We start from the raw sequence: 27,704 nt of genomic DNA on the forward strand, positions 1-27,704 counted from the left end.
ATACACGGAGGAGACAGAGGAAGGGATGGAAGCTAAACCACAGCTGGAATGTGTTTTTACCTGGACGTCTGAACTCCAATGCAAACTCGTAAAAATTTTTTTTTTTTTCAAAGACTCTCCTGTGTTAGTTTTCCTGTGTACACAAGAATCGGCTCTTCCCTGAATGTGGAAATCAATTTGCATATGATTTGACTCGCAGTGTCAGAAATATCATCAGTCATGGTTTCTAAATGAAACGGTCCTTCCATGACGAACAGTAGTTTCACACATCAGTGCTGTTTTTAAATGTCAAAATATCTCTCATCAAAAAACAAGTGATGAACCTAAAAGTGTTTTTAAACCTGCATTAGAAATTACAGAAGCCCAAAGCAGACACACAATACTTTTTATTTGACTTAATTTTCCTACGCTAAAAATTCAGTTCAAGGTATTTTTTATGTGATTTTTACTTTTTTTTTGTATCGAGTTTCCTCAGGACAACAACTCTGCCCTTCCTGTGACGCCGAATATCTTCCCTGAGATCTCAAGAAAACGGCTGAAATGAACCCATAAAGCAGGAAAACCAGTGTTGTTACAGCGTCATTGTGCTAAATATTTCAAATAAAAGGGGTTCAATAAGTCGGGATAAACATAATGTAATTATTCTCAAAACAAATGAAAATGTTCTGATGCATGTCCACCTCGAGCGTCTGTAGAAAACAGCTCAACGAGTCAAACTCTTAGTTCTGCAGCTAAACGCAGGCTAACGTAGCATAAAGTTACTGTCCATTAACTGCATGCATTGTTTTTACATGAATTTAGTCCGTGCTGACCTTTGACCTTGTGACCGAGCTCTTCTGTGAATCAGCCCAGTGTGCGGGTCTGACTGCCGGTGAATCATTGTTTAGTAAGCCGGCGAAGGTCGCTTGAAGGTCTGTGATGTGGAGGCAAATGAAAGCGTTTAAATGCATCACACGTTTCTGTCATTAATGTAAAGCTGCACTGACCAATCAGCGGTCCAGGATGTGACCAGCTCAGCCGCTAAAGGTCTGGACTGCTCAAACCTGCTGCAGGACGAGAAGCTGTTAATGAACAACATCCTGCAGTCACATAAACATACCGGCGTGCATCGTCAGACGGGCAAAGACAAACAGAAAGAGTTGAGGGTGGTAAATGTGTAGCTTGGCTCCTGATGTGAAGTCATTGGCTGCTGTTTGTTTAAGCGCGGGGGCAAAGAGCCTGCAGGGTGCAGATAGGAGGGAGGCCGCTATCAGCAAGGGAAGCCGGCGCTCTTAAAAAAGGAATTCACAAAGTCTGAGAACCATTCAAATGGAAATTGATTATCTCAACCTATCCTCAACAAAGTGAGTCGGTGATATGAGAATATTCTGCACAGCACGTCACACCCATGACGTCACCCGTCTGTTCCTGCAGGGGGCGCTGGAGGCTCATCGTCAGCAGCCACCATGCTGGAAATACTGTCTCAGTTCATCCCTCGTCAGTGTGCCTGTGATGACAGTAAATATTTTTTTGTTTTTGAACCAGGCTGTAAACATGTTAATTTATGCCTGTCATGTGTATGTGACTTCCTGTGTTCCTGCAGCCAGCCTCTAGTGGACATTCGAGGAACTGCAGGACTGTCCACGATGCACGCCGTGTGAAGGGACGTGATCTTCATGTGATGATGTTAAAGGCTCCGTTTGCAGCCTCCTCTCTGCTCACGTTGTTCAGATAGTTTACTGTGTTTGTGTTTCTGACTAATTGGACAAACTGCTCGGTGTGTCAGAGACCTGCTCTATCAGCAGGATGCAGACGCTGCCTTGAAGTACCAATTAGCTCTCAGAGAGACATCGCTCTCCCTCCTGACATTGCTGTTCCAGGAAGCTGACGCACCGTGTACATCCCCCGATCACAAATCATCAGCTCCCTATGAGCATATGATCGCACGTCGAGCCCTGGAGACTTTCCTGGACGTTGAGATGTCACTGAAGTTAAACTGCCAGAATTTGGTCGAGCACTAAATTATTTTAATACTGAAAGATCAAATGTTGTTGGAATCACATTTTCATCAAATAATTATTTTATTAACAGATTTATTTTGTACATTTGTTTGTTTATTTACCTTTTAAAGGAGCAATATGTAACTCTGACACCTAGTGTTTACAATGGGTACTGCAGTGCATATTCTAAAGATTACAGAGAGCTGTATAAACAGACTTTGCATCTCATTCTTCTGCAGAAGCTAGCAGACATGCATCCATACAGTTTATTTAAAGGAAGATATGTGACACACAAAACAGCAGAACTCCAGTGTGTGTGTGCTGTGTGAATGTGTGAATGTGTGTGTGAGTCCTGACTGTCTCCAGTGAGGGAGAAGCTGGAGTCCTGCTGGCTGTGTTGTTGTCAGAGCTGTGTTTACATGGCTCCTCCCCTTGTGTATAAAAGCTGTTTGAGTCAAGAAGAAGAACATACTCACTGATTATTTGGATGAAGAGTTTTTACATCATTCTGAATTACATGAAGCTAACGCGCTAACATTAGCATGCTAACACAACAATGCAGGACACAGGTGACAGCAGCTCGAGCCGAGGATGATTTTGTCCGCTACTTGCTCTGAACTCGTTCGGCGTTTCGCTGGAGGAGACCTCAGTGTGGAGGAGGCGTGGCCAAACAGCACTTTGTTTTTGTTATAAATCATTTTGTAAAATGTCGCCAAACATCCTCCATGAATCGCAGACGTTGTCTTTCTCTCCATCAAGCAGAAATGAGCATTTTGCAGCACAATTATCCAAAGTGTCTGTTATAAGATAATAAGCCAATAAAGCCTGAACTAAAGAGCTGCATGTCGTCTTTTGACCTGCAAACATGACATCATGTGTTGTTGGCTCTGTCACCGTCTGCTGTCAGTCACGGTGACTCCTTCCCACTAAGACACAAAGGGCTTTCCATCCATCTTCTCACATTTCTTATCTGGTCTGCAGCTCGAGTGTGGCCCAGTTCTTGCTCCTGTCATGTGAAGTGAAGAATCCCTGATAAAGAACACACGCCATGTGATGTCAGAGATCCGCTGAGTCTAAAAATAAAGCAGCTTTTTGTGGTCTCGCCTCCTCAGGAGACTCAGAGGTTATCAGGCCACAGCAGTTGTTCGGTTTATAAATCAGAGCCCGGCCTCCTGACCTCAGCAGCAGGTCAAAGGGATCCGTGTTTAAACATGAGATAATATCCTGCAGCAAGCTAAGAAAGTTGTAACTGCTGCTAAGAGAGATAACTTAAAAACAACACACGCGCCTCCAACCTCAGGAGGATTTGTGCTGATCTGTCACAGCGAGCTCCAGGGAGGCTGTGGTCGTCTCTCAACCGGAAGGTCATGAGTTCGACCCCCAGCTCCTGCAGCCACAGGTCCCATGTTTCCTTGGGGTAGACACTTAACCCCAAGTTGCTCTCGCTGCTTCGTCAGCGGCGTGTGGATGTGTATGAATGGATGAGTTAATGCAGCAAAGGGCAGAGAGGTTTGAAACGAATCCAGGGCCGCAGCGTTTAGGGCTGGAGCCTCGACACATGAGGAAAGAAAAAGCCCACACATGGGCAAAGGAAAAGGAGGTAGTTATATAAACATCATGTCGGTGCTGCAAAAACAGCAGACTGAGGGAGAAGATAAGCACTTTTAGTTGGAAATCAGGGAGAGAGAGAGAGAGAGAGAGAGAGAGAGAGAGAGAGAGAGAGAGAGAGTGGGGAATGATCTGCAGCGAAGGAGCCCCAGGTAAGACCTGAACCCAGGCCCCCCACTTGGAGGACTGCAGACTCCGTACATGGGGGGGCACGCCCTGTGTTTGACATGTGAAAACGCTACTTCCACTTCCACACCCGAGCAGAGCTGCTGTCTGCTGCTCTGTTATCACTCACTGGTGTCTGTGAGTCACGGTGCTGGACTGCAGCCGTTTGCACACTGTAACAGATGAGCTGACACACGGACGGTGAATTCCACACAGTGAACACACACACACACACACACACACACACACACACCTCGTGAGAACCAGGATGCACTTCATCAAAACGACACTCAGCTGGGCTTCGTTCTCTGGAAGCGAGGCCGAGGATCGTTCGTCACGGTCGTGAGCGGATGAAGCGACTTCATGCAAATGATTGAATCTGTTTTCTCAAAAAGGCGGAAAATTTTATTATTTTACAATAGATACAATCGTTTTGTTCGTGTTATGTGGGACTCATGCATGGTGTTTTCTATCTACCTGAGTGTTAGGCAGTGGTGATTATTGAGTCTGTGGGGGCTCTGGGCAGAACGTCACACGACGCCCCTCAGAGACACACTCCAGCGGGCCACTGCTCTGCAAGCTAAGCTAACTAGCATTCATGGAACAAACACTGTAATGTAAAGAAGAAGTTTTATTAATCAGGTGTTTTCTTATGTCTCAGCTCTGTAAAACACACAAGGCTTCTATCCTTTAATGTAGCACAGAAAAGATCGAGGGGATGGAAAGTCAGAACAACGATAAAACATCAACACAACACGTCTGTAAGTGTGTTTGTTTGTGTGTTTATAAGGTTTTATAGAATTTAGATCAAATACATGGTTCTATCCCGCTCTGTCACGAGTCAATCTGTAAACGACGGCAGGACTTCCTTTGTCTCGGCACTCGGGCTGTCTGACAGACGAGGGTGCACGGATCAGAGCGGACAGCTAACGCAGCTATCTGCAGGAAGTTGTGGGTTAGCAGCGAGTGTTGTCCGATGACGGGTTTCCCTACTGTCATTTTAGATTTTACACAATTTCAGAGAGAGAGAGAGAACGGAGAATGAAATTCGCAAAAGGAACCAGAGGTCGGACTCGAACCCAAGCCGCCCACTTGGAGGATTGTAGCCGCTGTGCAGGGGGTGTGGCCTAACTGCTGCCTTGCCCATAGACAAGCAGCACCTCTGATAGGAAGGACCATGGAGTATATTTTTACACATTCACTGACAGAGAGAGATCAGAGAACACACACCGTTCAGAACGTCACATGTTAACATTTATTAACCGTACAGCAAAGAAAGATCACAGAGCGGAGAGCAGAAAATATACGTGAAGTTCTTCTAATACAAACATCTTTACTGTGACGTCTTTGGACCGACAACCTTTTATTCACAACATGAAATGTGGTTCAGTCTTTGGTTCGGGCTGTACTGGGGGGGGGGGGGGGGACAGCTCTCTGCAATGTTTTAAATATGAACTGCAATACCCATTTTAAACACTAGGGGCCAGAGTCACGTATTGTTGTGCACACAAACTTCAGGGGCGCCGTACAAACATGACATGACATGTTACATGACAGGCAGTGACATTATTGTCTGATTCAAATGAATGATAGCACACAGCGATGCTTTAGATAGCATTAGCGATGCTTCAAATAGCATTAGCGATGCTTCAAATAGCATTAGCGATGCTTCAAATAGCATTAGCGATGCTTCAAATAGCATTAGCGATGCTTTAAATAGCATTAGCGATGCTTTAAATAGCATTAGCGATTTACATATACATTTTCATAGAGTGGACAAACGATGACACACAGATTTACATCGAGCCGCGTCGGTATTCACAATCCAGGGACAAAGTAAAACACAGACTCTTCTTACTGAACTCAACCATGCACACTATGTCTCACACTTTATTTAAAGCTAAACTTCAGGCTATAATTGAAGTGTATCCAGCGTGTGCCAGTCACGGCCGCGATGACAGCACTTCAGTTTGTTTACGGTGTTTGCAGGGTAAAGTAGTCATTTGGTACGTGGACAGCCGGCACTCTTCATGTGTGCGACCGTGCGAGAGCTCACAGTTTGAGCTCTCGCTGAATGTTGACGTTTGCAAAAAAAAAAAAAAAAAAAAAAAAGAGTCTTTGTTGTGCAGCTCAGCCGAGGCTTCATCCCCCGTGCTTAGACTTCCAAATAAAGCTCCACTCTGTCTGACACCAGCGCTGCTAAAGTGAAGCACTCAAAAGGCGGTTTAGCTGGTTTTCAATCAGCTGTGATGATGCAGCCGAACGTGTCCCGGGGGGTTCCTCTTAGAACCAGCTCAGGGAACCGTGGAGAACAGCAAACAAACAGTCAGCAAGTGCAAATGAAGACGAGGGGTAGGACGACGCACGGCGCTCACCACTGGGACGTCCTGTGCAGACCATTCCCCTGCAGAAGAAGAGACACGTGGCTGTCAATCAAACAGAAGGCGTTTCAGCGTCCATCAGGTTGATGACTCTTTGAGGAGAGCAGCTCGGTGTGGATTCAGCACATTAACATCAGGCTTAAACACCTTAATATCAACCTGACTGTTTGTGTGTTTCCTCCAAAACGTCCTCACTGTGAAGCGTTTATTATGAGGGGACAACAAGAGTTTTATATGTAGTTATACAAAGTTGATTTATTGCGTCAGTCTCACTGAAACTGGACTTTTTTTCGTCCAGCTCACGTGCCACTAAATCGAATTGAGAATTTAAACATCTTGCATCACTAAAAAAAATATCTCAAAATTCGCCATAAAATTGGATGAAAAAGCATCGAGTGTAAATGTTTTGAATCCGAACTCTGCAATCCTCCGCAGCGTTAAAGAAGCAGAACGCTGTTCAAAGCCACCTTTAAAAGTCAGAGGAGAGTTTTTTAGGACACATTTCAAGAAGACACATTTGGATCACAGAGAATATTTAAAAAAAAGATGAAACATGAAAGAGTTCGCCGAGTCCAGTGAGAAACATCGAGCAGACAGAGTCGAAGACACGAGGCCTTGAGAGATTAAAGTCCACAACGTACGAAGAAGAAAAACACAGACAAAGAGGTGATTCATAGAAAAAACCTGTAGAGGAGGTTGCTATGGAGACGGCCGGCATGCACAGCGTCGGGGGAATAGAGAATCATCTTGAGGTAAGCAAGCAGGTAAAGAGAGGAGGGAAAAGAAAGGAGGAGGAGGAGGAAGGAGGAGGAGGAGGAGGAGGGAGGAGGAGGAGGAGGAGGAGGAAGGAGGAGGAAGGAGGAAGGAGGAGGAGGAAGGAGGAGGAGAAAGGAGGAGGAGGAGGAAGGAGGAGAAAGGAGGAGGAGGAAGGAGGAGGATGGAGGAGAAAGGAGGAGGAGGAGGAAGGAGGAGGAGAAAGGAGGAGGAGGAGGAAGGAGGAGAAAGGAGGAGGAGGAAGTAGGAGGAGGAGGAGGAAGGAGGAGAAAGGAGGAGGAGGAGGAGGAGGAGGGCGGAGAAAGGAGGAGGAGGAGGGAGGAGGAGGAAGAGGAAGGAGGAGAAAGGAGGAGGAAGGAGGAGGAAGAGAAAGGAGGAGGAGGAGGAAGGAGGAGAAAGGAGGAGGAGGAGAAAGGAGGAGGAGGAGGAAGAAGGAGAAAGGAGGAGGAAGGAGGAGGAGGAAGGAGGAGGAAGGAGGAGAAAGGAGGAGGAGGAAGGAGGAGAAAGGAGGAGGAGAAGAAAGGAGGAGGAGGAGGAGGAAGGAGGAGAAAGGAGGAGGAGAAGAAAGGAGGAGGATTAGGAGGAGGAGATAGATAGATAGATAGATAGATAGATACTTTATTGATCCCGAGGGAAATTCAAGGAGGAAGGAGGAGAAAGGAGGAGGAGGAGGAGGAGAAAGGAGGAGGAGGAGGAGGAAGGAGGAGGAGGAGGAAGGAGGAGGAAGGAGGAGAAAGGAGAAGGAAGAGGAAGGAGGGGGTCGGGTGCGACCTACGCTATTTCCGTTTGTCTGAGTGTATGCGGCGTTCCCGGTGTCTGTGTGTGTGGACGGGGTGCTGCTCCCGCTGCCGGCTGCAGAGTTGGTGGACGCTCTGGGAATGACCATGTCGTAGGACGAGTCCGGAGGGTGCTGCATGGAGTCGTGACACGACCGGGGAGAAGACAGGATGAAAAGATGTGCATGCAGGGAGTGTTTCTGGAATCAGCTGACGAGACATTCAAACTCCCACAGTTTATCTTCTATCTGATTCACAGTTTGCTGTTTTGAATGTATTTTAAAGGTCACACAAAGGTCAACACACTTCACTACGCTAACTCTGACATGTGTCTCTAGTCTGTCCACAAACCCCCCAATGATGAGAAAAGTCCATCCTCTCCGTCTTCTGCCTGCTCCACTTTTCAGAAAATGTGTGCTCAAACAGGCCGTTTTCCCTTCGTGACATCACAAAGGGCAGTAGCCCCTCCCCCAGGTGGGTGACACTCCCACAGCTAGGTGTTTGTTCTGCCCTCTGAGTCTGCCTTCTCACCGTAAACAATAGGACATGGAGCCAGAAAGCAGCGAGTACACCCGAGCCCTTCCAGAGAGGGGGCGTGGTCAGACACAGCTCATTTACATATTTAAAGCTACAGACACAGAAACAGCCTGTTCTGAGCAGGGCTGAAATAGAGGGGTTTATAGACATGATCAAACACAGGATCAGAGTGGATTTACAACAACACACTTCACACACATGATGAAGAGGAGCGAGGACAATTATTTAAATATGAATTTGCACATTTCCACAGTCTATCAATGTATCTTTGTTCGGACACTTGTACTGTGTGTACTTACATTTCCCACTGCCTTGGTGATGAGAGCCAGCTCAGTGGGCTGGTACACTGAACTCCTCAGCTGACCCGTGTAGCCGCTGTACGGTGACACAGGCTTGGACGCTGTGACGGACAGACAGGAGACAACAAATGTCATTGTTTAGCCTCCCGTGTGATATCTTTTGGGCTGCTTTTTCGTGCTGACGTTCCCATGGCAACCATCTCTTAAATCGTTCACGTTCACAATCCCTCAGGAGCACTCGATCACAATTAACCCCCGGAGACGCTCTGAGGGACGCATCCTGTGAGAACGCCGAGGCAGATGAGAGGCGGGGACGCGAGATGTCTCTTTGTCACACTTTGTGTCACCTCGTGTTAAACATTTGCCCCTGGATGAGACTGTTGCCACTCCTCAGTTGCCGTGGAGACAATGCAAACACAGGGAGTGATGTTTCTGGTGGGAATCAGAGGCTGTGTGTGTGTGTGTGTGTGTGTGTGTGTGTGTGTTAGGGATGCAGCCAGGAACCAGACACTCATTAACAGGAAGGATTCAGAGGAGAGCTTCCCTCTGACTCGCCGACTGGAAGTCTGGGAACACGATGAGTACGGACTAATCTAATCAGAGCTGACGACTTTTATTGACCTGTTAATCAGAAAGAAACACGCTAACAAAGGGAGGAGTCGACAGGTGACTGAGAGATTAAGAAAGATGCATCATAAACTGCATTGATTATAGATTATTGAAGGATTTAGTGAAGTACCCAGAAGCATTTTATTCAATATTCTTCCATCTGTCCAAAATAAGAGAACACGTGTTGAGGCGCTGTTAACCTCCATCTCCATCGTCTGCGATGATCCACCGGCTCTTATTATCACCAGCTCGGCCTTCTGATCCTTCTCACTTTTTTTTTTTTTTTTTTTTTTTTCGTTTCACTGCGGCGTCAGATCCTGTTCGGCTCAGGACTTCAACAGACGCAGATCAAATTCTGCACGCGTCATCACAGCGATGAAAAATAAACCTTTCCAGAACCTTCCGTGGGCTCAAAACGTCGACTCATCACACGCAAAGTCATTCTGTACATTTTAATCTCTGCAGATATTCCTCTTTAAAGAAACTGTGGGTCATAAAAAAAAAGGGTGGAAACCTGGTGGACGTTTCGATGACGCGGCTGTTTGGACCTTGTCTGACATGTAATCAGGGCGGGAACTGTTGTGACTCATATGTCACACTAATTGATGTGACACACACACACTCCCCTCTAATTATTTCCTCACAAACAAAGTGGGCGTGGCTTATACCGCATGAATTTACAGAGCTTCCCTCAGAAAAGTGTGGGACTTCTCAGCGCTTGAGATGAGTATGCCAGAAGTGTAAGAAACAGCTGAGCTTTGATTGGTGTCCAACGAACCCTGAGCAGAGACACGTCCAGGATACTTATATAGATACTGATTTAAAGTGGTCACTCGAGTTTTTCCAATATATGAAGTTCTGATGGGGATCAAAGAGATGGCCAATCAAGTCCTACTCAGAGAAGCTTGGACGAGTCTGACTGTCTTTGGTTTTAATTATAAAAATCTAGACAGGTCTAGCATAGTTTTTTATTTTTTATTATTATTATTAAATTATTTATTTTTTGTTTATTTATTGCATGTTTTATTCATTTTTTGTTTATTTATTGTATGTTTTATTTATTTATTTATTTTTTATAATATTTTTTTTATTATTTATTTTATTTTATTTTAATTTATTTATTTTTTATTATTATTATTTATTTATTTATTTATTTTTGAGCAGTTGTAATTCTGCTCAAAAGGAGTGGGCCAAAGCAGAAGCTTGTAAGCGCTCAGTTCAATCACACATTGCTGGGACCATAAAGTCCATAAAGCCTACCGGCCTCAGGCTGTCTGAGTCTGATTCGGCTCTGAGGACGAAACACCTGGTGAAACAGACTCAAGCTTTAACACTGTAGAGGCTGCGTACCTTGGTTGGGCTCGTCCATGGAGAAAGCCTTGTTTTCCATGAACATGTTCTGGGAGCTTTGTTCCTTCAGGATCGTCTCGTAGCCGACGCCTCTCGTCGGATAAACGTCTTCCTCCAGGCCTTGCTGGCTTCCTTCGTTACTGCTCAAGCAGCAGATTTCAGGAATGGTGTAGACGATGAGGAACGTCCACGCGTTCGCCACCAAGGCGATGGCCAACGTCGGGTCGTCCCACTTTGGGCCTCCTGTTTTTTCATTCCCGTAGACGTACATGACGATCCACGCCACCCAGATACCGACGGACAAGAAGCTTGCGATGAAGATACAAGCGGCGTCCGTTTTCCACTGCTTGTGTTTGCCCCCCATGACGGCGAGACTTGCAACCACCACAGCCAGGATCAGGTTCATGACGTAGATCAGCGCCATGACAAAGTCCTGGTTTTCGATGTTGCACGGCGTAGCCGTGGCTCCGCCCGTTTCTGCGGAGATGTTCGTCGGCCTCAGTGGGTGACGCACCACCGTGATGATCAGCCACTCGGTGTTGATGACCACCTCCACCAGCCACAACCCCAACGCCCCCAGGCACAGAACCCAAGCTCGGGGCCCGCAGTTCCGCCTGACGAGGACGTTCAGCCTCACGCTCTGCATCAGGAGGCAGGCGAAGCAGCCTCCGAACAGCACGCCGAAGAGGAACCTCCGCGAGGCGCAGGTGGAGAAGTCCTTCCCCACGATGAAGGCGAAGGTCAGGCAGAAGAGACCGCCGGTGCAGATCAGGAAGAAGACGTGCAGGGGGATCGAACTCTTCCGGTTCTGGTCCTCTACGAACGGTATGCTGGCCAGCAGCGAGATGAAGAGCACGAAGGTGAAGATGACGCCGGCCGCCGCGAAGGCCTCCAACACGACGCCCCACACCGCGCTCGTGTCACACAGGTTGTAATAAAGGGAGTCCAAGTTCGGACCGCAGCCCTGAGGGGTGACGTTGGCTGCCATGGCGACGAGTTGTCCCGACTGCACCTGTTCAAACGTACAAACAGAGTCTGATGTCAACAAAGACCCGGAAACGTCATCAGTGCTGCTTAATGATACAGTCGACACCCAATCGAGCAAATAGTCCGCCTTCATGAGTCAGTAAACACACAATACAAACCTTTGTCATCAACGTTTACACCGAAGCGTTACATAAAAAGTGACGTTGATCCAGAGCTCAGCGCTCTTCAAACACGTCGGACAAACTGTGTGTTAATCATTAACGAGAGCTTTGGACAAATATTGTTTCTGTGCATCTCGATCAGGCCAGAATCAATAAGGTGACGGTTCGTTTGACCTTTGACCTGGTGCACATGAACTGAGAGAGAAACTTCATTCTGCTGCGTTTCTCTTTCTTTTTTTTGTTTTAGTTCCAGCCAGAATCAAATGTCACCGAGCATCTGTGAGACAAATCAATAGAAATGTGGTGGCGGACGTTTGGTCTGATCCTGGTCCCTGAAGGACCCAGACTGTGTTGGTCTGTGAGAAACTGTCGGCCAGTCAGTGGATTAGAACTAATAACTGATAATAACTGTTCACCTTAAAACGGCCCCACACAGGTTGGCCTCAGTAATCTGGCTGATTCGAGGACAGGATGAAAACAGGTCCACACCCCACATGTTCCCGGGAAGAGACGAGATTTTTCTAAAAATATCTGGACGTTGTACCAACTCATAAAAAATCTACATCAGACCAGTCTCTCTCTTGAGTAAAGACGAAAGCCCTCGAGAGCTGGCGGCCCGGGTTCAAATCCAGCCAGTGACTCTCCTGTACTCGCTCTCTCTCTCTCTCTCTCTCTCTCGCTCTCTCTCTCTCTCTCTCTACCTTCCTGTCTTATCGCTGAACGAAAATAAATCTTTGAAAGAAAAGGGTCTTGAGTGTTATTTTCCCAGAAAATAGATTTTAAAATATTGTGAATCCTGTCAGTTACAAACTGAAGAAGGATCGACCCCCCCCCCCCCCGTCCTACGAGGGCTGCAAAGTGAAGAATGATTCGTGCTCCGAGCGTTCACACACTTAGAGATTAGAGGGGGCCGGGCGGGTTTAAAGGGGCACATGGCTCCTTCTCTCGAGGGTCACTTTGAAACGTTGATCCGGTCTTCAAAGAAAGGGTCGCTGCGTTTTGTTGCCAGTGAAAACAAATGGAATCTCTTTCTTTTCATCCTTTGAGTTCTGTGGTACTTTTTGACCGCTGCGTGTTTTAAAACGTTCTTGTGTCTGACTTTTTATTAGTATCGAAAAGATCCAAAGCTTTAAAAAGCTAAAGATCAGTCATGGCGTCCTGATGATGTTGCCTCTGCTGACGTTTGTGAAATCCTCTCCCAGCTCATCAACATGTGAGAGACTTCTGTCTCTCTTCCAAACTGTCAGAGAGCTGAGGAGGGTCAACATGTTGACAGCCGGTTGGCTGAGCGGTTTAATGATTAAGGAGAAAAATGTGCTTATCTTTTCGTAGCCATGGCAACGTGGCATCGTAGGGAAGGACATGCATCAAAACATTTGAAGAATTTTCGAGTAAAATCTGGATTTATTTATCACAGCGATCATTTCTTACAGAGATCTGGATGAATCCTTATCACGATAAAAAACCAGCATTATTATTAGGACATAATGATAATAATAAGATGTATGGATGTCTGTCCACTCAGGGCTTCCGTACATGCAATGATTCAAGGTGTCAAACTGCACATCTGTCTGTTCTTCCTCCTCTTATGAACATTTCTCCCTTTAACATGACCTCCTGATGCATCTGAGCCATTATTAAACTAACACATCATCACCTGCATGTTAGACCCACAATTACGTCCTAAATAACCCCAACACACACGCAGGCACATCCGGACACTTTGAAATCAACTAAACTATTTTGAATTCACACATTTATCCTCTAATCTTCATTTATGTTTAAAACTAAAAAACTAAAAACAAAAAAACATCAACATGTCAAATCTGAGTCCCATGAAATCCTACCTGGATGTTTTTGTGCTTTTCTCCACCACCTGCTCCGGACCGCAGGCTGGACCCCACAAACCTGAGAGGGAGCCAAAAAGTTGCAGCACCACGTCCGGGTCTCGTTTAAATCCACATCAGACTGGTCTGGTCTAAGAGGAACCCACTTCAAGTTAAAGAGGCCAAGAAAAGTTCAAGACAGCACGTAGGAGCGATTCTTTAAAGAGCAGACTGCTCTCTCTCTCTCTCTCTCCCTCTCTCTCTGTCTCTCTCTCTCCCCCCTCTCTCTCTCTCTCTCTCTCTCTCTCTCCCTCTCTCTCTGTCTCTCTCTCTCCCCCCTCTCTCTCTCTCTCTCTCTGTCTCTCTCCCTCTCTCTCTAACGCACACACACATTTAATTACACTCTCTCTAAAGCCTCTGACATCAGTGTGGAGTGGGGCGACGCCTGGTGGTGAGAAGTGATAACACAGCTCCAGCACGTTCAGCCACATTAAGTCCAGAAAACACTTAAAACAGAAGAATTTACCGTGAATTAAAAATCCCATTGTCATTGAACACGGCACAGTTAAATGAATGATTTCAACACGTCGTTGGAAGAACTGGAAAATGTTACTCAACTAATATTAAGACTTTCACACATGCAGAAAACTCCTGAAATAATCCTGTGAGTACAGTGTCTCCCTGCCTGTACAGCGGGGACAATAAACTAACTAACTAACTAACTAACTAAGTAACTAACTGATGTGTGAACACTTCTCCCGGACTTTCTCCTCTATCACATGACGTCATCTCCGAGGAGCCACGCCCCCTCCTCCTGTCTCCCGCTGTGAGCAGCACGTGGACAGACACTTTAGTTTCCTCCTCAGAGCACTTTGAAGTCCCAGGTTTGTTATAAAGGACAGTAAAGTTCATCTTCTTCCCAGGATTATTCAGATCTCCATTTTCTCTAAATGTCTCGCTCTTTCGTCTCTCGTCTCATGGCCTGACACAAACTGTCTTCACTGAACACATTATGATTATGATGACAAGTCTTACCATGAGTTGACCAATAGGGGGCGCTGGTGCAGCACATTTCTCCTTTACCAAACACTGGCTCATGAGGTTGTAGATATTTCTCTGCAGTGTTAAACAGATGTGTCTCGTGCTGATTGATGCTTGTGTGATTTATCCTCAAACATTTAAAGACAACATCGAGGCGTCCTCTTAAAAATCACGACCAACACAAAGAAAATCATCCATTTCTTCCTTTAATTTGCATAAATCTGCAGCCTGGTGTGCGCTCTTATTTTGAAAGGGATTTAAGAGATCCTAGTTGGAGGGATGGTTTTTGTGCGCTGTCAATGATTAAACTCAGAGAGCAGCTCTTCATATGTTCCTCCAGTTTCCTCTCACTCACACTTGTTGCTCAAGAGCTGATTTTTCCTGCTTCATTTCCCTCAGTGAACGCACCGCCTCATCCCAACCACGTCTCCGTCTCCTCGTCCCCAAAGCCCCAGAGAGACACGAGAGAGGACACTCTGCAGGGGACAGAGAAGTGCCACAGTCCCTCTCTGCGTTAGATAAAACGTGAGCTGCACGTGGGAACGCACATTTCTACATCCTCCGTGCTCGTGATGAAGCTGCTTCAGTTTATAATGTGGAGACGTCAAACTGCAATTAGCATTCATATAAAAGCTAAGCTAATCCGTCACAGGCTCGGGATGTGTCCCGTGTTTGCCACCTGCACATCAGACGTGTTCCAGCTGTGGCTCAGTGGGAACCGTCCTGAACGCCTGACGTGTTGGCTTTTTAAACTTCGGCCCAAACATGAAACAGAAGAAAGATTTTTGTCGTTTGGGAGACAAAGTGTCTTCGAGTGTCAAACGTTGAGACAAGCGTGATCGTGACTGGTCCGTGGGGTCGTGCACGCTCCGTCCTGTCTTTTCATTCGCTGCTCGTTTGCTCTCTTGTCACCTGCAGAGCAGCTCAACTCAAGCAGAGTCTGCAGACATAACCGTGTGTTTGAACAGGCTCGCAGGACAGGTGGCAGGCAGACAGAGGACGTGTGACCCCCACCCCCCGCCCTCCGCCCCCCCTCCACCCCGAGCAGCTCTTTAAATGTGTGAAATCTTCATTAAACTTTAATCAGGCCTGCTCTCACATCTTAGCATCACATTACCGTCTCATCTGTTGACACAGTCTTCTCTCTGACCCCCCAGTGGAAGGTCGCCACCACTACACGGCCCCGCTCTGTTTTTGCACGGCAGCGGGAGACGTCTTCAAAGAACAGCTTTTGGTCTCCGCGTCTCTCAGAACTCAGTGTGGGACGACATGAGCAGGCCGACACGGGGACACGCCGGGGAACGGACGCTGCGTCTCGTACTGTTACAGTAAACACAAGAAGACCCCGCAGGGAGAGAGAGAGCGAGCGAGAGAGAGAGAGAGAGAGAGAGAGGTGGCTCACATGGGAAACCTGAATGTGTGGTCGGAGAGAAGACAGAGGAAGATGTTTGGTGCCGTGTTGAATGATGAAGATGATTCTGGACTGAAGCTCAGATCTAGCAGGATGTGTTGGAACAGGCTCATCTCTCCCTCTCCGGCTTCTGTCCCGACTCATTGGTGTAAAAAAATTACAATTTGCCGTAGTCGACCGTGAGGTCATGAAGTGTGAATCAGTGAGCCTGAGAAGCAACGCAAAATCTGTCTCCAACTTCCTGCTGAACAGGAAGAGGCACAAAAACAAACAAAGTGTAGAGACAGAAGAGGACACAGTTCTGGACTTCAGGAGACTTAAACGTCTCAGTGTTCAAAGTCGGAGCACAAAATAATTGAATCATTACTTTCGCCTGTCCTTTGGATTTGCAGCCATCAGATATTATAAATCGGCTGTCGCTGTTCTGGATAACGGCGCTTAAATAAAGGTCATCACTCCCACTCGCTTACTTAACGGTGAATTTTCCTGACTCTGTGCAGAACGTTCCCTGGAAGGCAACCGGAAAGACTCCAGGTGAAGGCGAGGGAGTGTGGACTTGTCTCCGCCGTCTGATGGACCTTCTTCTTCTTCTTCTTCTTCTTCTTCTTCATATCTTCATGTTTTTACCTGGTTTTTCTTTCAAAAGTTGAACTTTTCAAATGTGAACGTTTTCTTTGGGGCGACTGTGGATCAGCAGAGTTGGTCTCCTTGGATGAGACACACACACACACACACACACACACACACACACACACACACACACACACACACACACACACAGTATGCACTGACTTGTTTCCAGATGTCTTTATTAACCGAGCTGGACTCATAGCTGTCTAACACTTACTGTCGTCTCACTTTTTCTTTTTCTTTCGTCTTGAAATGAAAAAAAAAAAAAAAACCTCAAACACCTAAAACGTTAAAGAATTAGTCACAATGAAAATAAAATCAAATCTCTCTTCAGCATCTATTCAAACACGTTACAGGCTGTCTGACAGGATGAACACAGACATGAATCTGAAAAGTGCCGTGTGTGTGTGTGTGTGTGTGTGTGTGTGTGCACCATCAGGCTAATCTGTGGTTTGTTGAGTCAGAGCTGAGGTTGTGTGTGTGATGCAGCAGAGAGCGGGGGTCTTCTCTCCCGCCGCTCCGACAGCCAGCTTTCATTGGAGGTCGACTTACGTTTCATGAACAACAAACACTCGGCTTTGCAGCTGTGGTTTCTGTGCCGGGGAGAGAGAGAGAGAGAGAGAGAGAGAGAGAGAGTGCTGCACAGACGGGGGACGCTCTCTCCGCTCGATTGGACGGATTGTCTTTTTGGCATTCGGCATCCTCACACGGAGACGTCGGCCGGATCAGATGAAAACTCTTATTTCTGCCTCTCCGTCACTTCCAATCACAGAGACCGATCTCAGTGTCACTCCACGGGATGACCATGACCAGGGGCGTGTGTGGAGGCGTGGACCCCCGAACATCCTCAACTATGAGAAGAATCAACCAATCAGGCTGTGAGGCAGCAGGTAGCTTTTCACTGTGCAGAAATACTTTGTTTTAAGTCCCCTAAAGAAACCAACATGTCGAACGCTCATCATTCATGTGTGAACACAAACTACCCCTGCCCCCCCACCTGGGCCCCCCTGGTCCAACAAGTCAGGACACGCCCCCCTGAAATGATCCATTTAACGTCAAACTCTAACCTGAAATAGATTCGGGTTTTTTTTTTCAGGAAGAGAAATTTTTAAAAAAGCCCCAAAAAAAGAGAAAGATCAGCGAGAAGGTGTCACAGAGAAAATGATCATAAATTCTTGATTGATTTTTTTTCTTTTTTCTTCCGAGCTCGTTTCACTCACAGGATCGGCACGCTGAAAAGATCTGCAGAAAGCACGACCACGGAATAAATCTCATAACTCTATAAAAAGTTTGTTACTGACACTCTCACCATGTATGGAGAAGAAAAAATATCCAAAAAAACGACTTTTCTTCTTTACCAGCCGTTCTAAGAAAAATAAATACGCTCTATTTCATCTGATTTACACGAACAAACAACATCCAGTGACACATGACGATATAAAAAACACAAAGTCTCTGAAGTTCACTCGAGGCCCTTTGAGGGCCCGACTGGCAGATGTCCACAGTCGTAGCTGGAACGCAGTGTGCGTCCCCGGGGTCGGGAGCGCTCCGGGGCCGTGGGATGACGGATGTTTTGGATTAAGAGAAGGGGGCTCGGGGGGGGGGGGGGGGGGTCATGAGGGCCTTCGGGCCCTGCGAGGTGATAAGGGGGTGGAGTCCCGCTGTGAGCGCTTGTTGTTCCCGCTGTCCAGAGAGGACATGGAGGCGTGTGTGGGGGCGTGTTGTTGCGGCCGAGCCCGGTGCGGATACAGCGGACCCCCTCTGAGCAGCACGACGTCCCGCACGGCGCCCCGGAAAGGCTTACTGACGAAGCAGTACAGGAAGAAGTTCACGGCCGTGTTGAGCATGGCCAGCATGTTGGACAGGTCGTACGCCAGGTGGACGCGCCAGTCCCTGTGCACCGAGGACACGTACAGGTGGTAGATGACCACGATGGTTCTCGGGGCCCACAGCACAGAGAACACGGAGGTGATGGCGAGCAGCATGGCCGTGGTTTTCCCAAGTCTCCGAGGAGGTGCGGACTTCGGCCCACACTCCTCCTCACAGCGGTGCTGCCTCTGCCTCAGCCTCAGCGTGCGGATGATCAGCGAGTTCAGCACCAAGAAGATGCTGCAGGGCAGGAAGTAGATGATGGTCACATGGGTCCAGATGAGCACGGTGTCCAGCGCCGTGGGCGGGTGGCTGTTCCTCCACATGTCCGACCACCAGAAGAACGGCACGCCTGACACGAAGGACAACGCCAGCACCACCATGATGATCTTCCGGGCCCGGGCCGGGTAGCTGATCTGGCGGTGGAGCAGCGGGTGGCACAGGGCCACGTAGCGGTCGACCGTGAGGGGCACGGTTGACCAGATGGAGGCGTGGTTGGCGGCAAACTCGGCGGCGCTGACAGAGTGCAGGAGGAGCGACGGGACTTCACGGTGAAACACTGCCGTCTCCAACAGGAAGCCGACGAAGATGATGAAGAGCTGAGAGAGAATATCTGAGCCCGTCACCGCCAGGAGGTAGTAGTACAGCGCTTTCTTCGTGCGGCACGCCAGTCTGGATAACGCCACGGCGGTGAGGATGTTCACTGACGGAGACAACAACGAGAACATTAAATCAGATCTGTTTTCATCGTTTAACGAGCACAACTCAAAGTCCATCGTCACCATGTTGGGAAACTGCGTTAGAAATTGACTGACGGCTCAAAATTGGTTCCCCACAAGGAAGAAAAACAAACATGGCCGACAGTAGGACGGGAGAACACCTCAGGAACACTTCAGAGGAAAAACCTTGATTTTGCATAATTTATCTGAAGGGTGGATTCGGCCCAAAGGAAACTTTTTATTGTTAACACCACACGAGGTGATAAATGCTGCTTTAAGTCCAGGCTAACTCCGTGGCTAGCTAGCTTACATAAACTCTGTAGACTCTGTGTGATTTTGGCGCCCCCTGTGGACAAAGCAGTACATCTTTTCTGTTTGCTTGTTTTTTCGTTGCATATGTCTGTACGACATACTCGCCTCGCCTCGTAAAATAAAACGTTTTTTTTTTAGGTTTTTTTTAGCAGCGTGCAGCTAGCTAACCGCTTCGTTTGACACCCCCCCCCCCCCCTCCCCCCCCCCCCCCCCCCCCCTCGCTCCTGCAGAAGTTTCAGGCATTCAGAATGACGACACAGAAACAATCAATGCTGCGACTGATGCTTTGCTTTACTTTTAAATGTCATAAAGAGAAATCAGTCTGTTTCAGCATCAGGCTCCTCATAGTAGCTTTAAGCTAATAATACATCTGTGTAGCATGAGCCGTCCTCTGAGGGGATTTCAGAGCTCAGTTTCTTGCTGCTTTCGTCGTAGTCAGCAGAGCGAGTTACACAATTCTGCTTTTTCAAGGTTGTGGGAGCAAAAAAAATGCACTAATAGCAGTTTGAGTTACAAAGCATTGATTTTATTTGTTCCCCTGCAGCTCATCGTCACAACACAGAACGTCTCCTTTACGTCTTCAACTCCTGTTTCATCTCGTCCCTCATGCTGCTGGAAAACATCCAGTCTCATGTCGACTCGTTCATGCAGACAGATGTTTACCGAGGCTCTCCGGCCTCTTTGGTTTTATTTCCCTCCGGGGATAATTAAGACGTGCATCTGAATGCTCTGCTGATTCTCATTGAACACCTCTCACTCTAAATCTCTGTTGGATCAATACCAAATCACCGCCGCCTTGCATCGACTCAAATACAAACCCACAATCACGGGAGGAACTCGCATTAAGGACGGAGAAGGGAGTCGGTAGCCGATCTATAAATGAATAAATACTCAAAAAGTCAAACAAAGTGATCATAAACTGATGAGATTATTTAACCTGTGAAAGGAGCGTGAGCTTCAACGATGCACGAGTCCATTAGAGCGCCGTAATGTTCCTCTAACTCACTTGCTATTGATTACGTCGAGTGCAGTTCTCTCTGGTTATAAATAGATATCAACGCTGCAATTCAAGCTGTGCTCACCGACGGATGATGCAAATGAAATCATGTGAGCGTATCGGTTAATATACCGACCCTGAGACGAGTATTACTGTTGTGAGCTTCTGACTTCCTCATGCAGTTCAGCATCACTTTACCACTAACTGCAATGGTACAAAAATAACCCCTGCACTGGTTGCACTTGATGAGTTGATGTGAGTGTACCTGGCACTCCCACACAGAGCAGGACGCTGTAGTAGATGACGGGGATGAAGCCCAGGACACACTGGGACTTCTGCAGCTCCTCTGGTTTCTGGCCCAGCTCCTGCTCGCTGGACGCTGTCACATTGAACCAGTCGATCATGACCTTGGTGCTTCACCTGAAAAAACAGAGACAGAAAAGTGTACAGAGGACTTAAAGCCAGTGTTGCTGGATGGAAAATATACGACGGGAACTTTAAGATGAAGCTATCATTTTTTTGTACGTTTTTTTACAACGCTCATGAAATCTCAAAATTGCTGCACGTTTCACCAATATCTGATTCTTCTCTTTGCTTTGAGCTCCAATGCAACCCAAAGCCTAACATGTTATAGTATCACCATGCAAACGCACTGCAGTCAATCCCAAACGAGCCAAACTCCGGGCTAAAACACTCTCTATAGCCATCGCTTCAGTGGAACAACAAGCATGAAATATGCAGATTTATAAGCTAGCTCTAAGCTAATGCTAAGCTACAATGCATCAAAGGGCAGCTTTTATGCTTCATATTGTAAATGTCTCTTTACATATGGTTGTGTAGTTAAGGCTGTATCTACACAGGTCAAAGGGTCCAGTAGGTGTCGCCATTGAGCTCGAGCATAAAAACCAAAACAGACTGTTTGGCCACGCCTCCTCCACACCGACGCCTCCGCTCTTTTTCATTTTCACATTTCATACGCAAACAAACAAGAGCGCCTCATTCATGTCGATCCTCCATTAAAAAAAAACAAACAGTAAATGATGATAACAAACCCGACGCAGGCTGAGCAAAGAAAAGGAGGCACAGTCTCCTCGTATGCAGACGATAATCCGTTTTATGTCGCTGCATTGAGGCTAATCGTGTTCGCTCGACTGAGCCGTCTGCTGTTATTCAGAGATAAACTGTGAAAACAAGAAGTCAGTAAAATCCCCAGTTTGGACTCAGTCAATTAGACTGCAGGTCCACAACAACAGATGGGCTGTCGGCGATGACCCCATCACCCTCCCTTTAGCCATTAGCATCCCGTCTCGCTGTCTCACCTTTTCACCTGGGAGCCTTCCATCCTGTTTTTCTCCTCTGCCTACTCTCCTAATTTACTTCACTCATCCGTGAAGCCATATTTGGACTGCGTTATCTCTCCAGCTCTCTGTGACAAGCTTCACCAGCGTAAACATCATCATGGAGCCACATTTATCCAGCTGGTTTAATCGGCGTCGTGACGTTAGCCACGCTATCTCTATACTTCTGATATTTGGTCTTATTTAGTTATTTCCATAATAAAGTCTATTTATGTGCACTGGCACATTTTATGGCTTGTGTCAGGAATGTGATCATAAAATTGATGAATATCTGAGCTCAGCTCTAAACTGGCAGAGAAGCATGAAGAGAAAAGCAATCGACATGACGGTGGTGTGATTCAGGATGTGAACCGCCTCGTGCCTTTTCTTAAAAACAACAAATCAACAGGAGGATTTCAGAGGAGTATTTTACTTTGTATTTTGTGAATAATTGTGGAGTCATGTGAGATCGAGATGATTCATTCGGTTCTCGTGGTTTTAGAGTTGATGGAAGGATTCAGTCATCCGAGCCGACCACATCTCACCCACAACTTCTAAAACGGTCACCACTCAGAGCCCATGAAGGTCTTTACATGTTCTGGGAAGAGATTTGAAATGTCTGGTTTTTCTGCTTGTTAGTTCACAAATCTGAACAGTTGATGTTATTTCTTTTCTTTTTTTTTCCAGCAGATATTTTGTGGATTGAAAATGATAAAGTGAAAAAACTTGTTTCCGATGAGAGGAAACTAATCAGTTAAAATTATCCAACCACATGCTTCATTTACAAGCTGAAGCATTGAAGTGTTTTCTCGATGCTGTTTATGAACTCGTCAGTGAATTGTAGTGAAGGATGTAAAAATGTCGTAAAAGAGTTTAAAGTCTCGTTTAAGCTCGTGGCGTTGTGTTAAAGCATCGTGCTCAGAGATAAAACATGATGAAGGATATTTGTTTTTATTGTGAGAGGATTGAGCGCTGGCGGCGGCTCGGTGTATAACAGGGCTGTCGTCCTTAAAGCGGACAAACCGGGTTCAAATTCCACCTGTGACTTCTTTCCTGCATGTCATAATTCCTCTCTCCCTCTCTCTCTCTCTCTCTCCCTCTCTCTCTCCCTCTCTCTCTCCCTCTCTCTCTTTCTCCCTCTCTCTCTCTCTCTCTCCCTCTCTCTCTCCCTCTCTCTCTCCCTCTCTCTCTCTCTCTCTCTCTCCCTCTCACTCTCCCTCTCTCTCTCTCTCTCCCCCCTCTCTCTCTCTCGCTCTTCCTGACTCTTTCCACTCTCGACAACAAAAGCCCAAAAAGCCCCAAAATAAATCTGTATAAAAACGAAAGACAAGCCATCAGGGAAGTGTGCAAAAAAAACAAACAAAAAAAAAAATCATGTGACCTGAATCCTGATCATTAACTCTAATTTAATGTAGTGAAATTAACCTGTGTAAATGTAAATTCCAGTTTGGACTGTAAACAGACTTTGATTGTCCTTGAAACTATCTGACAGATTTAATGCAAACAAGAAGAATAAAACTATAAAACGTGTCTTTGCAGCGAAGAGGCCAAAGTTGAAAAACGGCCTGAACACAATATGTAGCATATTATATTATATATTATAAGCAGTGTGATAAAGTGAGTGTGTGTGTTTTAGTAACACGAGGTCAGGTCAGAACTTCACTCTGTCACATCTCAGCTCTGATGGATTCTGCCCGCTCCGCTGAGCTGTGATACGAGTCCTGATAACGAGTCGCACCGACACTCACTGCCCCCACACACACACACACACACACACACACACACACACACACACACACACACACACACACACTCTTAAATCCTCAACGACACTTCAGGAGAAATAAGAGCAAAAAGCCTGTAGTTTTATCAGTCTTTGTTGTGCCGTCGCTGTGTGACATCATCACATCACGTGGCGGGATCGTCGTCGTGTCGACATTTACAGACTCTCAGTTTAGGTTTTATCCTGTGACGAAAAAGAACTTTTTTTTTTCACATCTCAGGGAAACTTATTAAGTTATGGTGACGCCACGTTAAAAAAGCGTCTTTATCTGGAGACGACGTGATGGATCCGAGCGGATCTCGAGAGAATAGACGAAGTTTAATCTCGGAGTGAAATGAAATATTGGCTTCGGGCTTCCGTACACGCGCCTCCCAAATCTTTGTTTTTTTTAAATTTTGTTCCACAATATTTTATCGTAGCATTCCTCCCGGTTTCTCCCCGTCTGTGACATGATGAGCTGTCAAACCTGTCCTGCTGCAAACGGAACAAAAAGCATCTTTTAAACTGCAGAACATGCAAACACACACACGAGGTGTAAAATCCTGAGTCTCTTAAAACTCACTGCAGACGCCATCAAATCCTGGTTAGTTCAGCAACAGACTTGAACTCGTGTTTTGCTAAATGTGTCTCTTATTGAGCGTGTGGACAAGTGCTGCAGATTAGCATTAGCATTAGCACTATCGACACTCTGATACTTGCATTGGACTGCATCTGTCCCTGTCAAGTAAATAAACACATGACTATGAATCACATTTAGAAACAACAGAAGTTGACCAAAGCGCTTTAAAATCAAACGTGAAAAAAACTTTAAACCCAACAGGCTGGCGAAGCAGAAAGTATTCAGATGCAAACATGCTCAGGTGATCCTCTGCCTCTGTCAGACACCTGATCCGTCTCCTCCTCACCTCAGGAGCCGCGGTGAAAGAGAAAGATGGTGGTAATAAAGGAGGAGGTTTTTAAAGGCTGTCTGGGGAACCGTTAGCGTTATCACACAAATAGAAGCTGGAATCCTCGGGAGCTCTGTCTCTCGTCTCGCTGCTCCCCGGCACGCTTTATTCTCTTGGAAGTTTCCTGTGCAGACGAATGGACACGCCGGGTCCCCGGTGTGCTGCAGGTTGTGAGTGAGGAGCGAGCTGTTCTCACTTCAGAGGTGTTTTATGAGCGTCGTCTCACACAGGGGAAATCACATGCATGGATGTGACAAACGAGTGGACCGAGTGTCTGCAGAGAGTCTCCTTTAAAGAGAGGACGTCCGAGTGACGGCTCTCTGCAGATCAGAGGCACAGGCATGTTTCGGATTAAGAGACTGGATGTTCTGGATGATGTTCCCAGGGTTGCAGTGCAGCTGGAGGCTACAGGACGAAGCTCTGCAGGGGGGGGGGGCGGGGGGGTTTCAGTGCCCAGGAAGCTGAACTGAACTTTATCTGTGCTCCACTGCGTCCTCTTAATTATTCATCGAGAGACGGTGCACCTGAAACAACAGCGCTGGGAGATAAAGGATGCTGCCGGCGTTACTGTACAGCTAATATCTGAGCGCTTCACATGACAGCACAGGGAAGACGTTAAAAGCCTCTGTATGTTTGGTTTTGGCAGCTGAGGGACACGTCTTTAATTCAATCATTTTGTGCAGATGGAAAATGTCAAAAAAAAAAACTGGCTTCAAATTCGGTGCAGATTTTGAGCTTTTGTTTAAAGTTCAATCATGAAGGGGCCAAATTCCTGACCCGTGGTCATTTCTGTTAGCAGGACAGAATCCAGAGGAACATTTCAGCCGGTTATGATGACAGATGTCTCTTTCTGAGGAGGTTTCAGAAGTGAAATATAAAGACAAGTAAAGGGTGTTAATATGAAAGCTGAGTTTAGGACAAGACGAACTTTCTGCTTCTCTCTTTTCTAAATAAATCTGAAGTCAGTGATGTCAAAAAACCGACACACAAACATTTCATCTTTCTAAAACAGAGGCGCTCAGTGAGGAAACAGGCGATCTTACCTTCACATCTATAGTTCTCACAGCGACTCTCCGCCAGGATCACAGCCGGTCCTCTGCTCGGTGCGTCCTCTGAAAAGTCCGACAGAGTCCCCGACACCTCTGCTGGAGTCTCGCCGAGGAGCCGAGGAGGTGGACGGAGACGAGGACGAGAAGTGGAGTCCAGGCAGCTGGTACATGACTGCAGCCAGTGAGCAGAGGGAGAGAGAGAGAGAGGGAGGGGGGGGGAGAGAGAGAGAGAGGGAGGGGGGGGAGAGAGTGGGGGAGAGAGAGAGGGAGGGAGAGAGAGAGAGGGAGGGAGAGAGGGAGGGAGGGAGAGAGAGAGAGAGAGGGAGGGAGAGAGGGAGGGATTGATCTTTGGATGGACAGAGGTGAGCGAGGGAGGAAACAGATCAAAAGAGATATAAATGTAGAAGAAGAAGAAGAAGTCCATTAAATGTGACGGGCGATAATAAGTCTTCATGTTCATCCAGCTGTGTTCCAACACAAACACACAGAGCATGCAGACCAACGTGGTGTCCAAACTGCACCCTGCATACAGTACTGACTACATGCACTAAGTACTTATAATTATAGTGGAGCACTTTCAATTGCATGTATTCGATTGCCTTTTAGTGACAGGTGGTTATATAACTCACCCAGGCAGCAGTTTAAAAAAGAGACACATAATTGTTTTTCCACCTTCAGATTTTGCAATAAAAGGTTTTTAAAAAAAAGCAGAAAATATGTGAAGAGTGAAGAAACGAATGGAGCAGAAGACGGTTATTTGAAGCCTTCGGGGTCGAGATGTTCAGACAAACTGATTTGTGTTTTATGCATCGTTGAATGTACAGAAAGAACAAGAAGCATTTTCCTATTTATGTGAATTTCCAGTTTGACAGGATTATCTGACATCTTGTTTTGAGCTTTGGTCCTCGACATCTGTACAATCCAAAAAAAATGTTCAACACTGACGTACAAACGAAAAAAAAGAATCATAAATCAAAAAACACATTTATTTATTTTGTTTGTTCTCTTGCACTCGTTTTATTTTGTGATTTTCTAGCTTGAAATAAGAACAAACGATCCTCCGTGTCTCAGTGTTTGAACAGATGCTGTTCTCTGCACAGTGTTCAGGTTGTTTAAACGAAGGGATAAAAAGACAAGGACAAAGAGCAGAGAAGAACCTTCTGGCAAACACAAGACAAACTTCACTGTTAGCCGGTTAGCGAGTCAAATACCTGGAACAAGCAGAGCTTGAAGCTTCACCGTTGACCTTGGAAATAGCGGCTAACTGTAAACACTGACAAGGTCGGCGTGTTTGTCAGTTCTGGATAAACTGAGAGAGGAGACGTCGTGATAAAAGCTTTTTTTTTGTTTTTTTTTATCAAAGTTTGAGCGAGTTTTCAAAAAGGCATTCCAACGTTTGATTAACCGCCGCGTTGTTTCACTTCTCCTTCCTTCAACATGGTCGTGAGTCTGCAGGCTATCTTTACAAAACCCAAATATTATCACTCCCTACATTACAAGCACACACTGAAGACTGTGAGTCCACTAAATATAGACTCTCCATTTCCTCTGGGTTTCTAGAGCTCGAGCTGTCTAACGTGTTGATTGTGTTTCCTCACACCTCAGCTTCATCGAGGTCTCACAGGGCTCAAAACAAACACATCATGTTTTTCACATCAGGAACAGCGGCCTCATAATTTCTTTTTTTTTTGCAAACTGAATGTTTATTCCACTTCTTATCATTTATTTATAATTCGTCTTAAAAACTGATATTTGATGTCTCTTCCTTTGGTACCTAAATGTTTTTCTCAGACTTTAATTTGTGTTTTTAATTTTCCTATTTTAGTCGTGTATCTAACAGGGATGGATGCAAAGTAGACACCCTGCACACAGGTTTCTAGCCGTGGGTAATTTACAACCAAGCTGTCCTTTTTTAGACTTTTAGGAATCATCACACTTAAAGAAAAACAGATGCTGTGATTGTAATTTTCTGCAGAGGATTAATGGAGACCATTAACATTGTGTATAGCCTTAAAAAAAGAGCTAACTTTGCTCGGTCCCCATAGTGTGAGTGCATGTTCACAAAGGTGTCCCTATTACGTCATTAATGCATGCACGCGCACACACACACACACACACACACACACACACACACACACGCGACAACATGGGGTTACC

At 46.3% G+C, this 27,704-nt stretch overlaps 2 protein-coding genes across 4 annotated transcripts; both read right to left on the minus strand.

Moving 5' to 3' along the window:
* Positions 1 to 5,008: 5,008 nt before the first annotated feature.
* gprc5c (G protein-coupled receptor, class C, group 5, member C) lies at positions 5,009 to 14,599 on the minus strand. Of its 2 annotated transcripts, XM_079333690.1 has the most exons (6): positions 14,488 to 14,599; positions 13,474 to 13,534; positions 10,479 to 11,490; positions 8,520 to 8,620; positions 7,683 to 7,817; positions 5,009 to 6,156 (listed from the first exon to the last, which is right to left on the minus strand). In XM_079333690.1, exons 3-6 carry the CDS (start codon positions 11,464 to 11,466, stop codon positions 6,124 to 6,126), a joined length of 1,257 nt encoding a protein of 418 aa, XP_079189816.1. In that variant the 5' UTR covers positions 11,467 to 11,490; positions 13,474 to 13,534; positions 14,488 to 14,599; the 3' UTR covers positions 5,009 to 6,123. The 2 variants fall into 2 exon arrangements, with proteins under 2 accessions (XP_079189816.1, XP_079189815.1); XM_079333689.1 differs by lacking the exons at positions 13,474 to 13,534; positions 14,488 to 14,599 and having other exon boundaries at positions 10,479 to 11,675.
* Positions 14,600 to 17,013: 2,414 nt separating this feature from the next.
* Positions 17,014 to 25,723, minus strand: gpr142 (G protein-coupled receptor 142). 2 transcript variants are annotated; one of them, XM_079333702.1, is made up of 3 exons: positions 25,542 to 25,723; positions 20,697 to 20,851; positions 17,014 to 19,106 (listed from the first exon to the last, which is right to left on the minus strand). In XM_079333702.1, exons 2-3 carry the CDS (start codon positions 20,833 to 20,835, stop codon positions 18,148 to 18,150), a joined length of 1,098 nt encoding a protein of 365 aa, XP_079189828.1. In that variant the 5' UTR covers positions 20,836 to 20,851; positions 25,542 to 25,723; the 3' UTR covers positions 17,014 to 18,147. The 2 variants fall into 2 exon arrangements, with proteins under 2 accessions (XP_079189828.1, XP_079189829.1); XM_079333703.1 differs by lacking the exon at positions 25,542 to 25,723 and adding an exon at positions 24,457 to 24,512.
* Positions 25,724 to 27,704: the final 1,981 nt, after the last annotated feature.

The sequence above is a fragment of the Symphodus melops genome (genome assembly GCF_947650265.1).
Source record: "Symphodus melops genome assembly, chromosome: 21".
Taxonomy (NCBI): Eukaryota; Metazoa; Chordata; class Actinopteri; order Labriformes; family Labridae; genus Symphodus; species Symphodus melops.